The sequence below is a fragment of the Lolium perenne genome, chromosome 6, assembly GCF_019359855.2.
Source record: "Lolium perenne isolate Kyuss_39 chromosome 6, Kyuss_2.0, whole genome shotgun sequence".
Lineage (NCBI taxonomy): Eukaryota > Viridiplantae > Streptophyta > Magnoliopsida > Poales > Poaceae > Lolium > Lolium perenne.
In genome coordinates this window covers 259,597,107-259,616,852 of record NC_067249.2, presented here as the reverse complement: position 1 = coordinate 259,616,852, position 19,746 = coordinate 259,597,107, and the positions used below count along the sequence as shown (strand labels likewise).

Below are 19,746 nucleotides of genomic sequence, written 5' to 3'. Positions count from 1 at the left end.
TACTTAGTTCATCGAAAGGATCATGTTTGTTCTTCTAGAGCAAACCACCCTTTAGCGACCGCTTCATGGAAACCGTCCATCATCGGCCAAAAGGACCAGAAGTGAAATCTTGATTTCATTTGGTAAGTGACATTGGTTAGTTAAACCATAATATTGCAATGTGGAACCAAATAGTGATTTTTTTGCATACGTTGTTGTTTTTTCTCATCATTATAACTTTTACGCACGATGCGAAAAATGTTGCAACCGATGTTACATACATGCAAACAAATTTTTACACGAGACGTGTCAGTTTCACTCATCATTATGATTATGTTTGAACCGCCCAATCTTTGATACGGAATAATTCCAACGGTTACCTCTTCAATTCATAAAGACCAAGATCCTATCACAGAATAATCCGTAAATATCGTTGTATGTAAGGTGATCGTATTGTGCGCCCCATTTTTTGCGTTTTTGTTGTACCACCGGGTCCTTTCTTGCACATGACTTGCTTTCTATCTTAGTATATTAAGCGTGGATTCCAGAGGAAGACTATGCAATTTCGAGCAAAAATTGATGGAACAAAATGCAAGAGAATAATTGAGAAATGGAAACCCGTGTCACAAATGTTAGGATAAACGGTAAAAAAAAATATTGTAAAAAGACAAAAAGCAGGTAAAGTAATACTCGTATATCGTTCTACCTAATGATCATACACATTAGTCATAAGATTAGCTACAAATGACATGCCAATATCTTATAGCTAGCTGTCTCGGGAGGGCTCCGATTCCAAGGCGTAAAGTGGAGCTTGGGCAGCGGGCCATGCCGTCTTCTCATCGCGGTGACCAGCGACGACGACGGAGTTCAGGAGGGCCTTCTGTGTATTTTTTTTTTTGTTTACCTGGAATTTTCTGTAAGATCGCTTCAGTAATACAGTATCTTCTTTGCAAAAAAAAAAATCTTATAGCTAGCTGCTAGCTATATTATTAAACATGCCTTTAATGTTATCAGTATGAGTGTACTCAGTTCCGATGGTAAGCTATCCCACGGATTTAAAGCGACACATAGTTTTGCACGGTATAGAGCAAGCAGGCACACACGCAAGTACGGGACGAACCCTTGAAGTTTCAATAGATTGCTTTACTATACTCAATTTTATAGGATTTCTAGTAGGAAGTTAGACCTCATCTTGAAAAAAATTCCTTTATTTGTATGACAACTATGGCATGTACTCAATCTTTATAGAAATTTTCTGCGTTCTTTTGTGTGGCACAATCAAACAACTTCTAAAACTAATTTCTATGACAACTATGAGTCATGACATACTATTCATGTGTTTTTCCTCTTCGTTTGTTTTCAAATTTCTTTGGTTCAAACAGGCCCTTTATTAACCTTTGATACTACCAGTAGGAGTGTATTTAGTTCCTACAGTCAGCTATCTCACGACTTCAAAGCGACGGCGTAGTTTTGCACGGTATAGGGCAGGCATGCACGTAAGTACCGGCCGAACAGACCAAATTATTTGGCAGTCGGGAATCTACCGATGAGGACGCCCACGTTCGTTCATGTGCGCAATTGCTCAGTACGTATTGCTTCGCTTTTTTGCCATCCCCGATCCGTGGTGGCTGGCTATATAATGCGTCAAGCTGCTGTGATACGACGACGCACGAACAAAGAATCACCATATCAAAAAAGAAAGAATCATCATGTCTCTGAAAGCTCTCGTCGTCTGCGCCATGATACTGGTTGGAGTCGTCGGCTCCACCAGCCCTGGCGCCTCGGCCGGGCGTATCCCGTTGGCCGCTCCTGTGGCTTCCACAGTTCCAGCTGCCAAACCGAGCATAGTATCTGGAACAGGTGAGTATTGCATTGCCTGCCACTTAGTTCCAAGCCAAGCGAGCGAGTCTACTTAATTACATTTGCAAACCTTCTTGTACCTGCGCTAGCTCTTGACCCTTGCCCTCTGATGTCTGCTAGGGTACGGTGGGAGCGCTCGAGCTACCACGGAAGACAAGATCTTGTTCCCCGCGCAAGGGTACTTCCTTCCTCCACGCCTCCCCCCGTCCCGCGGCTGAAACAAGTGATGTAACACCCCTTTCTTATAATAATTAGTTGTGCCAGTTCTGAGCTTAATTGTCGCTGGAACAAATGTATATGATGAACTGATGATCATATTTCCCAACTCTTTACTTCATATCATGTATCTATGCGGAGCATGTCATGCACCCCACGCGTGTTGCGGCGGCATGTGCAAGTACATGATCTGCACAGGGTCAGCCCAAACAAACAGATACCGCATATATGCAAATTCAGCGTAAACAATTTTGTGAAGATTTTTTTTTTGAACAATTCACAGTAAAAAAATCAGCATAAACAATTCAGGGTAAACAATTTTGTAAACAAACAGGAATTTGCAAACAACACAATGAAGATATGTGCGGTGAGAAAATACAATTGTCATCCTCGAGAAAATGAAAACAAAATTAGATGTAAAAGCATCTAGTGCATGTTGTGCGCTGCTTTTGAAGCCCGAGTACCAAGTGGGAAGAGATTTCTTGCATATCCTCACCCAGCCCTAGCTGCTGCAAACTGCCCAACCCAACAAACATGCCTTAAGTTTTGACAACCTTGTACACACAGTTTTGTTACTTGTGGGAGGTTGGAGACCCTCTCCAGGCCATCACATTTCGCAATGTTAAGGAGCTCAGAAAGAAGTGGGAAGTTGTCCATGGCCTTCAAGTTTTTTGTTCCAAATAATTTGAGCTTCGTCAAAGCTGGCTGCGTCCTCTCCAATCTATCACGGGAGAGCCTCTCCAGGCCATCACATTTCGCAGTGTTAACGAGCTCAGAAATCAGTGGGAAGTTGTCCACGGCCTTCAAGTTTTTTGTTCCAAATAATTGGAGCTTCGTCAAAGTTGGCTACGTCCTCTCCAATCTATCACGGGAGAGCCTTAAGCTTCAGGCAACCCTGAAATCCAAAGTTCGCCCAACGAGGCAGCAATTGCAACCTTGTAGACTAGGTATGCTCTTTTCGCATCTTAGTAGCTTCATTCTCTCCACATTCATCACCAGCAACTTCTTCTCCCTCAAGTGGAAACCACTCCTCCCACTTGGGAATATAATCAGAAATCAACCATTCAAGTTTAGGAAAAGCGACTAAGTGATTCCATATGAAATCACTTGCCGTGGTTTCGTCACAGTAATAGCCATCGAGGGTGGCTTAAGAGAGAGAGAGAGAGAGAGAGAGAGAGAGAGAGAGAGAGAGAGAGAGAGAGAGGACCAAGGGGATGTGGAATTTCTAGGACGGGATTGGCAACGATATTGATGTTACCCAGGTTCGAGTACCGGTGGGGATTCCTTTTTTCGATAAAGGGAATATATTAATATCAGAAGATACCAATTACACCTATCCCTCTGCAACAACACAATGTCCTAATAACATTACGGATGCACACAGCCAAAAAAGAGAAAGAAAAAAAAAAAAAAAAGTCCCGCTACAGTATCTCAGCCCTAGCAACAGTAATACATCCACCACCAAGACACCACCTGAAATTCAGACTCTTCAAAAGCAACGCCTCCAAGAAGAGGACAATGCACCAGCGCCGTTGTCGCCCAATCAAAGATCTTAGGTTTTTACCCTGAAGATAGTCTCCGCTCTCAAAACAATGCCTTCAACAAGGACATTGCCAAGCACAACCAGTTAAGGCCAGACCTTGGGTTTTCACCCTGAAAGGTAAGACTCCGAACTTCACATGTGTTGCCGCCCCCACTTTCATACCACTGTTGCAAAGTCCGGAACACCAAGCAAACCACTCAACAGCGCAAAGACTTCAACCTCCATTAGCTAGTCCTCCAAATCCGGCCTTCATGATATTCTCTTCTTCTGACTTCACCATGGATCAGTTGTCACTTGGTGTCAATACAGAAAAGAGCTTCGCACAGCACCCTCCAAGACCAAACGGTCGGAATAAAAGCATGGACGTGCACGACCGAATACCACCGATCCAGCAAACTCCAGGCAATAGAAACACTGTTACATTCGCCGGCGGCGCCTTCCGGAACTCAACACTCCGGCCAGATCATGAAGGGCAGGCCTCCGGTAGGTCTTCATCTTCGCCCAAGAGAGACCCTAGGACCGCCGCCTTTATTCAGGTCGACAAGAAGGAAAAGCTTCGCGTCACGCCAGGCCCCCACGCCACCATCCATCCGCTGTGCCCGGAGATGGAGCTCGGTTTTCACCAGCAACCACGTCTCCCAACTCGGCTCGAAGACTAGTGTGGAATCCCGAGATCCGCCACAGCTAGTCGACAACTGGCCGACCTCCTCCGGCGAGGAGACCTCCACCTCCATGCCCGAGGCCGCTGCCCCGGTGTCCACGTGATGCGGGCTAAGCCGCATGACCAAGATCGCTGCAGCATGCCACCGTCGAGCTAGCCAAACAACAGGAGAAGTTGTGCTGACACGCCCAGCCCATATGAGCCCAGATTGGACCCGTCAGCATGCCGCCGCCACATGTCGTCCGCCATGCCCATGACCATGAGCGTGCCGCGACGCCCTAGTCGCCGCAGCCAACATCACCGTCGCTGGAACCGCCGTGGTGGGCGCCGCCACCGCGTCCCTGATCGACATCCATGAAGATCCGCCGCCGCCGCGCCGCCCATGCTTTTCCCAGCGATGTTCCCGGCGGCGGCGGCAGGGGGAGGGGGAGGTGTGGGAGGGCTCGAGGAGAGGGAAGACGGATGCCCCGGTGCGGCGCGGGCGCCGCCGCACGGGAGCGAAGGGAGTTCCGCCTAACTGCTCATCGATCACGTATCTGGTGGGGATTCCTACTCCTTCTATAATTCATTATATGATAAATAGGTCGATTACAAAGTCGATGGCTTATAAGCTTGAGTAGATTCTGAGTCTAGATGGATTCTTCTTGAACGTGCCCTCCTCCTTGAAATAGGCTTTCATCCCGCTTTCTTTATCTCTGCTCTCTATTTTTATCTCTACTTCTCTACTTATATAAAAAGGAAGAACAGGCTGTCGGTCGAAGATTTCGTCAAGCATATATTTTTAGACCATTTTACCAAATCGTATAATATGCACAAATATGCCATAATACCGATTCCCCTCTGATTGCTGGAAGAATAAGCACCGTTCAACTATTTGGCATACATCCTATCTCTCTCCTCATTAGGGCGTAGATCAAATCAGATCATTTCTTTCCTTATTTCCATATATAGATTAAATCAGATTGTTTCTTTCCTATTCTGTTAGCAATTAACATCATGTCAAATCCTGTATGTAGCTAATTAAGGGGCCAAATCTTAGCCTACCGCTCCATCTCCTAGGCTCCCATGGCTTCAGATCTCGTAATGCCGAGCTCGAGCCTACCGGCCAGCGTTGCCCCCTCCAACCCTCTTCTCGGTTTTTAATGCCCGGCCATGGTGTATCTGACGACAGGTGGCGTTTTTGAATTAGCCTGCTGAAGTACATGTTCATGGATTGCAGGTGACGTCATAGTCGTTGGCACGGACCGAGATCGTTGCTAGGGCCATCTATCAGACCAAAATTTCGCGTTTTGGGCGTTGCCCACCGGTCACCACGACCTTGGAGGAGATATATGTGGAATGTGTTGACCGTAGGAATTTCTTCAATGTGGTTGCACCTAATTTTAGCAACGCGGATCTCTCTTCTATTATTAGGAAAAATGTTGCGTGAGTAGGCGTATGTGAGGCCTGCATGTGTAGGCGTCTGCCAGTTGTGATATATTCCTCGGAAGAAAGGAAGCCTTTATTCCTCACCCTCTCCCGGTTTGTACCTTTCTTCAACCAATTTCTCCAATGAAACTCGGCCGTCGAATTGCGATGGAGATCGGCTTTGGTGCGGCAGAAAATTAGTCCTGCTTCGATCTCACCTGTTGCTCCCGAGATAATTCAGACGGTAATGAAAATTTCTACGCCTATCTATTGCTCCTTGAGTTTTTCAAAAGAAAAAAACATCGGTTGTTTTCATTTCAGATTAATTTTGTTTTTTCGTTGGCCTCGGATCGGATTCGAACCTCTTGTAACACGTATAATTCATCAGTCTGATGAATGGTGCGATATTTTCATGTTCTGCTCAGATTAGGGCATTGTGTTTTTGCGGAAAGTGAGTGCAACTGATATGACGTGAACATAGTACATTGGTGGATTAAAAGTATGACCAAATACTATGCTTGGTATGTCTTTCATTGTTCCGTGAAGTGGATTTCACCAATAACGTTATCTGTAAAATGCAGATGCTGGATTACGTAAACGAACTAATAGGCATCGTATGAAATTCTGATACTCCATTCGATCCATATTACTTGTCACTAAAATAAATGTATCTATAGTTAAAAAATTAAAATGTGTCTAGATACATTTAATATCAAGTAACATGAATCAGAGTAGCTAGATTTGTCTCATATACTTATATTAGTACTTGACATCGCAAGTCATATTACTAATGGGTTTATATCCATATTACTTGGAAACTAGGTATGGGCGACTACAGGTCGGTATTACTAATGGGTTTATAACAGAAGGTAGTGTCAGCGACCATCCTACACCTAAATCTTGTACTAATCCTGCCGCTAATGAAGGAGAAGGAATTGGCCTTGGGCCCAAACCAAAGCCCACGAGAAGGAAGAAGACACTGGTCGGTTCACCGATCTAGCCTGGATGAGCTAGTGGAAGACGGCGACCGTGCAAGTGGGTATTTAGTCCTTTGGTTGGTTACGTTGGAGGGTTGGCTTGTAAGCTCGATGTGGAATTAGACTGCAGTTCCGTAGAACCACGAGGGTCTGGATGCGGAGGATCGGCTTGCTCATCTACTCTAACCCCCCCCCCCCCCCAGCCCTAGAACCAGTAGATATCTAGATTAGAAATTCCCACGATATTGACAGAGGTTGAGAAATTCATGGTGGCTACGATTGGGAGTTTTAAAGTTATGAGTGAGAGGTATATTGGTTGCAATGAATACAGTGTTGCACAGGCTCTTCCCATGTGTCGGGTGTTTGGTGACTTGTACCAATGGCCTCGGCAAGAGGGGGTGGTAGCATAGGAGGACAATATTTGTGGTGGTGCTCCTCGAGTACCGAGTCGCGTTTTTCAGGTTGAAAACCCAAGGTATGCTCTTTATTGGTTGTACCTAACAATGACCTTGCTGAAGACATTGTTTTGTGGACTTGAACTTTTTTCAGGGTGAAAACCTAAGATCATCGATCAGGCAACAACAAATCTTGTGCATTGTTTTCTTCTTAGAGACGTTGTTGTAGCCCTTTTGTTGCGTTCGGTGGTGGTTAGAGTGCTTCTATTGTGAGTGTATCATCACCGCGGTGTGATCTTTGTTTTCTCTGCTTTTACTTTTTTCTTGGCCGTGTGCATTCTTGATGTCTTTGGACATCTTGTTTGCGTATAAGCTATGTGTAATTGATCTCTTCGCGATATTAATATATTCTCTTTATCGGGAAAACAAACTACGGTATGTTCCGCGCATAATGATGGCTAGGCATTTCAAATGTATTGTTATGTTTTTGGGCAGGGGATATACATTTTTATGTGTCTTATATATTTTTGTGTTTGTTATATCTTATCGTGTGTTTCTAAAATTGTAGAAGACTTCGATGCAGAATAGAGAGCAAATACCATGGCAGAAAAATCAAGTCATCAGCCCATGTGCTAAAAGTATTGTACTAATTCACCCGTACATTAATATTGGATATCATTTAAAATACAGATTAATAATATTGTATAAAGCGTAAGTCCCAAGAGAACAATATTAGGGCATCTGCAAGGGCCCCTCATTTGGGACCGCTTTTCGGTCCGCCTGGATCCGGATGCGGCGGCCCATGGACATGAATTAGAACGCGGTCTAGATGCGGGTGGCAGCAGCCCCAACGGTGACCCCCAAATATCTGCGGCATCACATATTTTAGTGTTTTTTATCTACTTTTACAAATTTTGATTGCGAAAAAAGGTGAAACACAAAATTATTACACAATCATAGCATCCAAATTCATAAAACAAATACAAAATATCATAGAACATAGTTTTACACAAATGATGATAATTAGAATGAAAATCAAATAAACACAAGAGTATTATTCCCTCTTATTCATATTAATTGCCACTAGTATGGATGCACCTAGATATTTTAGTTATAGGTACATCCATACTAGTGGCAAGTAATATGAATTGAAGGGAGTGGTTATTTCCAAGATGATTTCACATGTGTTGAGGCTGATGTGAGTTGCCTTGTCACGCATCTCATGTTGCACGGCTAGGAAATCGACCAAGTCAGCTGGGGGTCGGGCTAGGGCGCAACATTCTTACGTTGGGATTCCTAGCCTTCGTCAAACAAGCTTCCATCGCGCTCATCCTCCACGATCATGTTATATATGATCACACAAGCAGTCATGACCTCCCACATAGTCTCATGGCTTCAAGTTCTAGCAGGGTGCCAAACTATAGCCCAACGTGATTGCAGCATCCCAAATGCCCGCTCCATATCCTTCCTACAGGCTTCTTGCTCTATAGCAAACACTGTCTTGGCCTAGTTTGCAGGCAAGCAGATTGTCTTCATAAGTGTGGACCATATGGAGAATATATACCATCAGCTAGATAGTATCCTTTGTCATAGAGGTAGCCATTGACCTCATGTTGGACCGGTGGAGCATGACCTTAAGCAAGACGTATCAACACCGAAGATTGCTAAAGCACACTATTATCATTGTTCGAGCCTACCATGCCAAAGAATGAGTGCTAATCCAAAGATCTTGAGATGCCATAGCCTCAAGTATGATTGTGCAACCTTCTGTGTGGCCATGGTACTAACGTTGCCACCCAAAAAGAGAATCAAATCCAAGGCAAAGGCGAGAACAATAAAAGAATTTCTTCCTTTTCAGAGGAATTGCAGGTCTTCTTAATCCTCTTTTCGGCATCATAACAAAATTAAAAAAGCCTTTTCTTGTGTCGATTCTTCTTGTATCAAAATAAGAATATTTTTGTTTAGAAAACCCTCTTATTGCATTGATTGACAATATTAAGGCAGTGTCAGCAACAGTTGGTTACTTATGTAAAAATAGCAACCACAACCTTGCGGAACATGTACATTGCTTCAAGGCAACCTAACTCGTTCATGCGGATGTACTCGTCCACTAGGTCACTAGCAACTCCATATGCTAGCATCCTAATGGCCACAATGCATTTACGGTATGAAGTGAAGCCAAGTTTACGTGTGGCATCCTCCTTTAAATTGAAGTAGTCATCGTAGCACCTCACGACGTGCATGATCTTCAGAAACAGATCCCTTGACATCTGAAAACATCGACGAAAGCACCTCACCTTGTAAATGGAGGTTACCTTGACGAACGGCTAGGGGTTTGGTCGAATAGGTTGCGGGCAGCACGGACCACAGGGGTGCGCTGAGCTTGGCGAAGTGCTCTACCGCGCCGGCTAGGTCACCGCCAACTCCGGCAAGGGTGGCAGATGAGAGTCGCACGGAAGGGCGGCTAAATGGTGGCCAAATCGGCCAGTGAAGGTGGAGGGGCGATGGAGGGGCGCGTCGGGGGTGGAAACTGGGAAAGAGGTGGTAGTTGCTTGTTTGACCTGCTAGAGGGCCCTGGGCGGACAAATAGCCATGCGCCACGGACTTGAGGCCTATCCGCGCTACCGCAAACCCGGCCCTCCAGAACGTGCACGTCCGCAGAGCGAGGTGCAGATGCAGGGGACCATTGGACCTCGTTTTAAGCTGCAGCGGACGACAGCTAACGTCGCGATGGGGGAGGGGGGGGGGGGGGGCGTTGGAGATGACCTGTATAAGTAGAAATATGTCCCCAAATGTATTAGTATGTGCGACAACTGAAGTCCAGTATCAGTCTTGTCTGTGGCCTGTGATAAGAAACCATAGACTTTCAAATCATACTGTACTTTATTGCTCCTCCATTTTTCCAGCTTGTAAAAATTCACCACTGACCGCCAATTCATGTATATGCCTCAGCTTAACCCCAGTCTCTTGCTGTCGAAATCCTTTTAGGTTTTAGCTTCTACTCGAACCATGTTGATACTTGCATGGTATGAAATGAAAAAAGTAATAACTTTATTTTATTCCCAGTATATGTTGAAATATATGTGTATCAAACTGAGAGTACTGTATTCTGATAGAATCAATTCCAAATTTTGATACATGGAGCTCATATAAAGGCTGTATGCAAATAATTCATGCACGGAACATGTGGATGATTGATGTTCTTATAATTATTCTACCTGCTCATTCTTGTAATTTTTACGTGGATGAAATATCGTGTGAAGGACCAATTTAATATTTTCATATTGCTTGATACCCTCCTCCGAAATCATATGACTAATCCGTATTGGATAGGAATTGATTTTCAATATAGTCTACGTCCCTGGACTTCTGCAATGAATCTAGCCATTCCTTTTTGTGTTTCTTATGTCTAGCTAATCCAAGCCATTGCTTTTTTACTACTTTATAATATAATAGATGATTGTATAATGTATAGTAGAATGTAGGATCTAGCCATTGGATTGTTAAAATCTGCAGTGGTTTTATTTTTTCCCTTAACAGCAGGCTTATGAAATATGTTTCCAAAGTTACCTGAGATACTTAGCTTTGTATGAAGCAGACTGTTATCCTTACTACATGGTTTTACTTTGCGAACATTAGTTAGTAATATTGCTCTTACTATGTTTCTTTACTGTTCTCAGCTCCCTGCTATCTATCATCCATTAGTGTCATGTTACTGAGTAATTAATGACGGCTCAAGGTGAGATGAGTAGAGCAAAAGCTATGAACATCGATGAATTGGCGAATTTGATGGAAAGGAAGCTAAGTTATTACCGATCAATCTACAAAGAACACGACCAGCGAAGAAAACTGTGTATGATTTTCCGAGTTCCGAAAAACATTAAACAAGTTGACAAGTTATCTTACGAACCAAAAGTTCTGTCCATCGGTCCTTATTACCATGGAAATTCTTCCCTGCTGTTTATGGAGAAAGTAAAATGGAACTGCCTAGATTACGTTCTTAAACTAAACTACAGAAAAAAGTTGGAGTTCTATCTAACAGTCATGGAAAGTTTGGAGAAGCAGGCAAGGAGTTGCTACTCTCAGGAAGTTTCGCTGGAAAGTGACATTTTCCTGCGAATGCTCATGCTCGATGGATGCTTTCTACTTGTTTATCTCGGTGCAACAAATGGTTTAGATTGGTGCGTTAAGGAAGAAAATACAACTGATAGTAATTATCAGGGCAGAGAACCACTTCAACACACAATAGCAAAACAGGGGGGGATTATGGAGCATACATTTCATAAGGGAGCAAGTACTGAAAGTATGAGTGCCAGGACATCGTCCAATTTGTGTTCAACAGAAGGCGTGGAACTTCGCCATATTAGTTCAGGCGAACAATGCTATGACCAGAAGGATCCTGACCAGCCCAAACATGACTCGGTATTTGCATGGCATCATAGCGAAATATTTCGTGACCTACTACTTCTTGAGAACCAGTTACCATTTTCTGTTCTGAAGAGCATATATGGGTTACTTGTGGGAGAAGAAGCTCCAGATCTACTTACGGAAAAGGTCTGTAAATATTTAGAACTCAATGTTCAGAAGTACACAACAGTGGCTCGAGAATTTGATGGGCAGAAAGACTTTGATCACTTGCTCCAGTTGTGTCATATGTATTTCCGCCCTCAACGAAGGATTCAACCAGAGAAGCATTGTCAAGTTGGAAACAGATGGTCAAATCGTCTCACTATTTTCTGGTCCAGACATCCCGAACTAAGTGGCTACAGATATCAGCAGGCGTCTCATGTAAGTTCTTGTCAGACACTGAGTCGATGGCGACGAGCAGAACAGTATCATGAAGCTGGAATTGAGTTTACAAGGAAAGTGCAAACCGAGCATAACCAGCATTCTCTTCTGGACATAAGTTTTAACAAAGGACAGGTCGAAATTCCATGCTTGCTTATTGATGAAAACACCGCTTGCCTCTTCAGGAACTTAGTTGCATTTGAGCAAACATGCTCGCAGTATGGAAATGATCTAACTGCATACATTGCATTTATTTCCCAGCTTGTTAGTACACCCCGTGATGTTGCACTGCTTGCTCGCAAAGGAATAATCATGAACCACATGCGCACCGATGAAGAAGTGTCAACTCTTTTCAGTAAGCTGGGTAAGAATGTGGACTTTGATCAGAATAGTGCGCACTATCTTAAATCGGTTTGCCTTATGATGGAAGATTATTATCAGAATCGTATAAATAGATGGATGGCCTGGTTGTGGCATAACCATCTCAGAAATCCATGGTTGGCCTTAGCGGTAGTAGCAGCAGCTGTTGTTCTTATCTGCACCGTTATCCAATCACTTCTAGCCTTGCTTGCCTATTTGGATCAGACAACAGATACTAATTAAGCGGCTAGTTTCTCCAACCCGCCGAAAGATATATATATATATATATCCTTTTGGTGTTTTTTTAGAAAATCTCGCTAAATTGCTTCCGAGTGTCGCATCAGCCGATTCAACAGAATTTGTGAAAGTCATTTGTTACTGTGAGCTGATTTGCCATATAGATACAGATGTTTTGGCAGATCATATACTTGCAATATTGGTGTGTGGTTATGTTTGTGGTTGGGAGCGTATCTCCCAATACGCTCTACTACTGGTGTGTTGCCTGATTCCATGCTGATATGGACCATTCATTCGAACTAGAACCATAGGCGCGCTTTGGCACGCTGCAGATCCTCAGTGACGGTCTAGGTAGAGTATAAAAGTAATATATCACAGTTAAAGGTTCTTTGCCATCCCACAAGGAAAACCGGACATGCGTGTTACTGTGTTTCCATGAAACAATTAACCATGACAATACAAGCACTCAGCATTAAGGTTGCCATCTTAATAACAAACACGCCAGACAAAAGAAGACCAAATGACCCCTAGGGTTTTTCTAGGATTTCGTCTTCCTCTATCAGTGTGCCACATGAGTTACCAAAAATCCAAAATCACCTTGATTGACGTGGTTACGCTCTCAGAGTGAGGATCTTCGGCTGACATCTCTCTCCACTGTTCCCTACGCTCCCCAGAGCGAGGTTGCACGGCTGATCCAGTGGCGGGAAAGGGGGCGACGGGAGTTCATTGCCGAATACTGGGAGAGGTGGGAAGAACACCATGGCTGATCTCAGTTTTGAGGATAAATTTGAGGGCCTGAGCCTTCATGGAAAAGAGGATCTAGATTTCTCGGAGGAGCTTGATGGACTGATCAAGGAGGTCAGATGGTTGGGGATTTTCGAAGTCCACACGACCAAACCTTTTAGTCACACGGCACTATTCAAATAGATGTGTAATGCCTAGGCATGTGCGCAGGATGTTACCTTCAAGGTGATCGGTTCAAACTTGTTCCTAGTCCAATTTCAGCGCCTTGGCGATTGGAAATTTGGAATAGGGTAATTGATTGTGGTCATTGTCATGTTCAGGAGTATAAGCTTGATAAGATCCCAATGTGGGCATGTATCCAGGGATTGCCAGATGACCTAATGAGGAAGAAGGAATTGTCTGAAAAGGTAGCAAAGAAATTTGGGGATCCAACTTTCACGGTTATTGTGAATGAGGGTAGGATTAATCCTGAAAAATACCTGCATCACAAGTCTTTCTGGATATCAGTAAACCTTTTTTCAGTTTGTTCCTTTAGTCCTAAAGGGGAAGAAAAAGTATCTGGTCTTATATGAGAAATCACCAAACTTGGTTGAGGAATGTGGTGATGGAGTTCATGTCGTGCAAGGGTGCGGGTGGGAAGGCTAGATGCTATGGCCTCTTGAGACTTTACCACCAAGGGCCGAAGGCAGCCACATTAGCAAAAGAGGTGGATGTGAGGGTAGAGGAAGAGGAAGGGTTCGCGGTGAACCAAGAGTTGATGAAGATGAAGACATGAACCTATGACACAAGGACCTAGATGATCTTGGCTGCCTTCCATGTGGCCTGAGGAAGCGGTTGATATCTAGTGATGGTAATATAGATACCAACACTGCGCCGGCGGTTCTGGTCGGTCAAGGAGGCAGCGTTGCTACATAGCTTTTCTTGGTAGAGAACTAAACCGGTAATACTATCGATAATGATTTAATGAATACAACACAAAACATCGATGATATGAAGAGGATAAAGAAATGAGGAGTAGATGAAGATGAAACTGGTGATTTAGTGGAATCAGCACCCTCCTTCAAGGAGGACCACCGGGAGCAATGATAGCTTCAAGATGGAACTGCCAGTGGATGAGAACATCCGGGGAAGTTCGAGCACTTCAGGATGTCCTGAGGCAAACAAAACCAGATGTGAAGTTTCTGTCTGATTCACATTTGGCCAAAGCTAATGCAAAAAAAATTGATGCGTAAGTCACGATTGATAAGTTATTGATTCATGAGAGTGATGGGGAAGTGGAGGCCTAATTATCATGTGGAAAAAATGAAGTGGTTATAATCTGACTGGCTATAACCTGCCAATTAATAATGGAATATACTCGACGTCCAACATCAGAGTATTGTGGCACTTCTTTCTTCAACTTGGTCAGAGTAAAATAATTCAACAACTCGACAAGCTAGCATGCAACACCAAGACAAAGAAACCTGTATTCACTGAGAGAGCGGCGTTTGCGTGTTTTAGAAGTAAAACCCTTTATGTCATAGACTAGAACTAGACATAATTTTAACTCAAGAAAACAAAACGCATCCTTCTTCATCAGCAATCCAAAACCATTCCGAAATCTTAAATGCACTGTGTACGTACGGAACTAAAGTTCCTCGAATCCTTCTTCATCAGCATCCTCCTCTGTTCTTTCAAAATGCGTCCTGAAACTCTCCATCTGTTAAGCCATACAAACAAGAGAAAACAGGGGTCAAATTTGCAAGGATGGCCTACAAAAGTAAATGTGAGCAATCAGGTCCCCAATTACTCGACTATTGTGCAATCCTTCTCTTTCAGTTCATTTTGTCTATTCAAGCCCTTGCGCAGTTTGGTCTAGATAACTGGGTCCGTTAGGTTGCACCATTAACATGTGGGTGCTGGCACTACCAATGTATGTCATAGACTATCAAGTATCAACTGAAATAAGACTACCACTAAACTTACATCTTGCTTTAGAGATAATTATACTATTAGAATGATATATCAAAAACCTTTTTAAATCAAAACTTTGCAGTACTTACATAAGGAGTGCTAACGAAAAATGGACTTTCTTCTAAACTATTTGAGCACATGCCAATCCCCAAAACTATCAAAGCCAAAATTGATGTTTAGTGTCTCCCATTGGTTTTATTACCTGGGCATCTGAAAATCGCAGCTGTTCAGCAACCAAAAGGACTCTGCCACATTGTTTCCTTGGAGGAGGTAGACCTAAGCCAAGATCCTTTGCAACATTTTCATAGTGAACAAAGCTGACCTGGAAACCCTGGGTAAAGAAAAGGTTCTCGAGTCTATCTTTCTCGGAGACCTGCATAGTGTAGGATAACAACACTGTTATTTGATGAACAAATGTACAAGTATATAGACGTTGTTTTATAGTAAGGACTTAAATCAACCATGTCTGCTGATGCTGTCCAATCTGGAAAATGTGTCAACTCTCCTACCAAGATACTCCCCTTCATTGCTAAATTGCTTATAACGAGCAAAAGGTTTTCCAAGCTTGAAGAAGTGAACAGAGGTAAACCCTGCAATGACATGGCAATTTTGTTACACGAAATGCAGTTTCTAGAGCTTTTCTAATATTGAACAAAAGGCCAAACACGTTCAAGCTTATGTAGAATTGCCAATGCAGATCAAATTATCTGATACAGTAGACATATAGTCATCAGGGAAGGAAAACTTAACAAGGTGTATTGCTCGCTGCTTGCACATTTTGGTTGGGAAATGGCTGAACAGGGATTTCTTGGAAGCATGGTATGGATCTGACAGTTAAGGTTTATTATATGTAAGAGAGTTTTATAGGGAGTGGAGCAGACCCTAGCGCACACAGCCCCAACAAAACAGGTATACGAGTCCATATATTCTTTACACATAGCATGTTTAGACCTGTTAGGGATATTTCCAAGTTTGTTATTTTCCATACACATATTTACCTTGTCTGTGTTTTCCATCCTTGCATGTAAGCTGGCTATGAAATGACCGACCCTATTTGATTATCGATTAAGCAAATTATTATCTTGTGTACCCCGTCCTCTCAAGTCCTGCCCTTGCATTTCGGCTGCACCATCTTTGAGTAAGTGTCATGTCACGAGGGTACAGGAGCATCTCCTTCACCTTAAATCATTAACACCCCCACCATGTTACAGACCAAACATAAAACATGACCCATCTAGTACTGCATTACGACAGGGTTTGTCCACGAGTGTGCTTGTTGGTTCTAGTACCCATGTGTACAGCTGTGAGCATGTTGTAGGCCAAGCATAGTGTATGATGGCTACGGTAGTAGACACAGAATTCAACAAAACCAGATTTTCCAAAATTTCACTGAGAAATTAACCAGCTGAGAGCCAGAAGCTCAGACCCAAATCTTGACCAGGCATGAAGTTTCCGAGTTTTTCAATTAAACCAGCTGAAACTAGCCAAATAATCAAGGCCTTGCGTTTTATATTCCCATTTTTTGCAGATTCGAAGTTATGGACAAATCAAGAAGTGATTTGTTACTGAATCGGATCTGAGAGGAGGTATTAGAGAAGTGCACAAAATAGGTAATCCAGTGTATCGAATGGTCAGTTTTTGCTGGATTCTAGTTTGTTTGTTATGTCTAGTCTTATCTTTGATTCTTGAGAATTTAATATTCATCTTCACTATATTACTACTCTACTCTACACATATACAATCGAGTTAAAACAACAGAGGAACTAAGACAATTGCAGAATTTCACTTAGTACCCTGCACCCGCAAGAACATGCAGGAACGTGCCATTACTCAAAGACAACTACCTTTCCATACCCTGGCACACACCTGGTATGCAATGGATGGTAACTGAAGCATGCAACAAGTGGTAATTGTGCAACTATGTCTTACGATAAATATGCTGGTTATTGTGAATGCAAATAAAAGAGAACACATAATCCATGGATCAAGATACAGCAATTAGTCCTGTAAAGGTGATGTCAGCTATTGAACTTCAAATACCACAAACTAATTCTAACGCACTATAATTGTGCCGCATCCATAAAATATGCACCGCTGAATCTATAGCTCATATGTAAGCACAGCAATTAGTCCTTCAAAGGTGATGTCCGCTATTGAACTTCAAATACCACAAACTAATTCTAACGCACTATAATTGTGCCGCATCCATAAAATATGCACCGCTGAATCTATAGCTCATATGTAAGCACCCTTGAACCAACTAGAATAAACTAGCAAGAACAATGCACAAAAAGATTAGCAGAGATTTGGTTGAACTGAATGGTAAGGCTAATTACCTGCAGTACCCACAAGCTCGGCCTATTTCCGTTGAAGCCATTTTTGCACAAGCCCTCCTGTAAATTAGGAGACTCTAAAGGAGTATGAAGCAAAACACAATTCCTGGGTATTTTTGCTCCTGCCCCTGTCATCATCCAAGAAGTAAATAAAATTACAGGAGCTAGTGGTCATCAATTCTCAGCCTCTCAGAAATAAATCCAAATTTGGAAATAACATATAGCATTATTATTTTCGTCCTCCACAGTTACAAAAAGTAAAGAAGTAGAAACAGATTCACTAACACTGTAACGAAAATACTGCTTTGATGATTACATGTTTCTGTTAGCCTCGAATAAGATACATCTTACTGTTTCAGACATGTGAACAATTAGCACTCAGCAGACAAGTGAAATATTAAAAGTTCATCTTTGATAACAAAGACATTCCTCAGAAGGGCGAAAACAGGACTGCGTAGGATACTACAAGTCACACCTCTGAGTTGCTGGGCTGCTGCACTGAAGACTCTTCCAGGTGATACATCGTACACGACAGACAACTTTGGCCAACTCAGCCTATATGGACGAGTGTCCATTCCATCTGTCAACAAAACAATCTATAAGGAATAAGCCTTGCTCCTCAGGTAGACTGGAAAACAACTGGCATAAATGTTAGTTAAATTTCAGTACCTGTCGAAAATTATCTGAACTGGTTATCAAATTTTGCAATTTATCATCAACATATCTAGTAGTTAGTCGATAATGGTCTGCACATGGCGTTAAATGCAAGGCGAGAGGTTCCGAAGCTTGATGTGCCACATCAAGTGAAAGAAGCACAGCAGCATATGGATCGATAAAAAGGGGATCTGCAACCACATAATTTCTATGAAACATTACAATTAGCAAACAGTCATATTACTAGTCACTAAAAATAAATTCTAGAGTAATACTCTCTAGGTATCATCATCTAAGCTTCGCAAAACAAGATTCAAACAACTCTATCATGCTTTACACTTGTCTGGGACTGAGACATTGTAGCTAATTTGGAAAACAAATGGCCATGCAAGATGCAACTAGAACAGGTAAAACCAAAGTAATCATGTGAGAGCACAAAATGAGACATTGCAGTACATCATCATGAACACAAATAATATAAGATCCCACAAATTTCTCTGCAAATGTAAGATCAGACACAAACAAAAAAGATCTAGTAGGATAATGACTCCAAAAAGGATAAATTGGACCCTGAAACATACTATTCGTGGGATTTGGTCTTGCCGAAAATGAAACCAGTTGCAATCCTAAGCAAATTCAAGCTGGACATAGTGGCAAAAGCAACCCTCCAATTCGTGACCCAATCAGTAGTACCACACCGACACAATCGTTGACTCAAGCAAGCCAGAACACGCGATGCATATGGCTAACCTGGGCGGCGTGACTCCTCGTCCCTGAGGCGAGCGGCGTGGAGGGCGGCAAGGAGGAGCTGGTCGCGCTGCTCCGGTTCCGGGAGCGGGCCTCCGCGGCCCCGGGGGGTGTCGGCGCCGGCGGCGAAGGGGGCCGGTTGCAAGAGCGTCCTCTTCGTTCGGCAGTTCCAGGAGGAGGAGAGCGGAGGGAGAGCGAGATGCGGAGGCGGCCGGAGAGGCCGGGCGGCGAGCGTCGGCAGCACGAGCATGGCTGACGTCACATGCCCTACAGCCGTGACTGGTCTCCGCCAGTCCCCTACTCCCCTCCCTCATATCATCTCTGGAAGACCGCTTAGAATTCTAAAAAAAAAACTTATAATAGTTTTTATGGCCTTATTAGTTATTACATAAACTTAAAAATAGTTAAACCTTAAAATAACTGATATTTCCATTTTATTTGAAAAATGACCAGAACAGACTCCTTAAAATCGGCCAACCCTTAATTTTTTTTAAAAGGCATCGTGAACACATGTTTGTGATCCTTGTAAGTTTCGGAGGCGTTTTGAAAGCCAAACATACGATACCCTGTATAGGGTCAACATTGGCAGTTGGGGAAATTTCACCTCTGCAAACACCTTTCACAGATAGACTTGTTGGAGTTCAGTCCATTTCCGATGAACCTCGACTTAATCCAGCAAGGAATGGATAACAATCTACCGCAAAATGCCGGAATAAGATGGTGCTCAGCGGATTCGGACGCCGTAGGGCGGAATCGGGAGGCCCCCCCAGGTGGAGCGGGCCGACCTCGAACTTGACCTAGTTGTGTAGAAGGGCGGCGTGATAGGCCACGTTAGGGGAGGGGATGCTGCGTCTCGGGGCGGAGTCGACGGTGCCGATGCGTGGGAGCAAGG

At 43.3% G+C, this 19,746-nt stretch overlaps 2 protein-coding genes and 1 long non-coding RNA gene across 5 annotated transcripts; 2 read left to right on the top strand and 1 right to left on the bottom strand.

The window, feature by feature from the left end:
- The first annotated feature begins 1,529 nt into the window (after nt 1–1,529).
- LOC139832210 (uncharacterized) lies at nt 1,530–2,176 on the top strand. The gene is made up of 2 exons (XR_011746910.1): nt 1,530–1,839; nt 1,960–2,176. It is a non-coding gene; the product is annotated as an uncharacterized lncRNA (long non-coding RNA).
- A 3,100-nt stretch (nt 2,177–5,276) lies between these two features.
- On the top strand, nt 5,277–14,868 carry LOC127305340 (UPF0481 protein At3g47200). The gene is made up of 2 exons (XM_051335750.2): nt 5,277–5,910; nt 10,719–14,868. Exon 2 carries the CDS (start codon nt 10,765–10,767, stop codon nt 12,427–12,429), a length of 1,665 nt encoding a protein of 554 aa, XP_051191710.1. The 5' UTR covers nt 5,277–5,910; nt 10,719–10,764; the 3' UTR covers nt 12,430–14,868.
- Nucleotides 14,609–19,189, bottom strand: LOC127305341 (O-methyltransferase 1, chloroplastic). Of its 3 annotated transcripts, none has more exons than XM_051335751.1 (7): nt 18,858–19,189; nt 18,123–18,315; nt 17,929–18,049; nt 17,457–17,581; nt 15,582–15,710; nt 15,323–15,493; nt 14,609–14,866 (listed from the first exon to the last, which is right to left on the bottom strand). In XM_051335751.1, the coding sequence occupies exons 1-7, from the start codon at nt 19,166–19,168 to the stop codon at nt 14,795–14,797; spliced, it is 1,122 nt and encodes a 373-aa protein (XP_051191711.1). In that variant the 5' UTR covers nt 19,169–19,189; the 3' UTR covers nt 14,609–14,794. The 3 variants fall into 3 exon arrangements, with proteins under 3 accessions (XP_051191711.1, XP_051191712.1, XP_051191713.1); XM_051335752.2 differs by having other exon boundaries at nt 18,123–18,298; nt 18,858–19,174; XM_051335753.2 differs by lacking the exon at nt 18,123–18,315 and having other exon boundaries at nt 17,929–18,033; nt 18,858–19,174.
- Between the last annotated feature and the right edge of the window lie 557 nt (nt 19,190–19,746).

What these genes read in the sequence shown, in the direction of transcription:
- LOC127305341 (XM_051335751.1), bottom strand. Translation starts at nt 19,168, where the DNA reads ATGAGGGAGGGGAGTAGGGGACTGGCGGAGACCAGTCACGGCTGTAGG. An exon ending in CGAGCTTGTGGGTACTGCAG is followed by an intron (nt 15,711 to 17,456) that starts GTAATTAGCCTT and finishes ATGTCATTGCAG; the next exon opens with GGTTTACCTCTGTTCACTTC. An exon ending in GGACAGCATCAGCAGACATG is followed by an intron (nt 15,494 to 15,581) that starts GTTGATTTAAGT and finishes TACACTATGCAG; the next exon opens with GTCTCCGAGAAAGATAGACT.
- LOC127305340 (XM_051335750.2), top strand. Translation starts at nt 10,765, where the DNA reads ATGACGGCTCAAGGTGAGATGAGTAGAGCAAAAGCTATGAACATCGAT.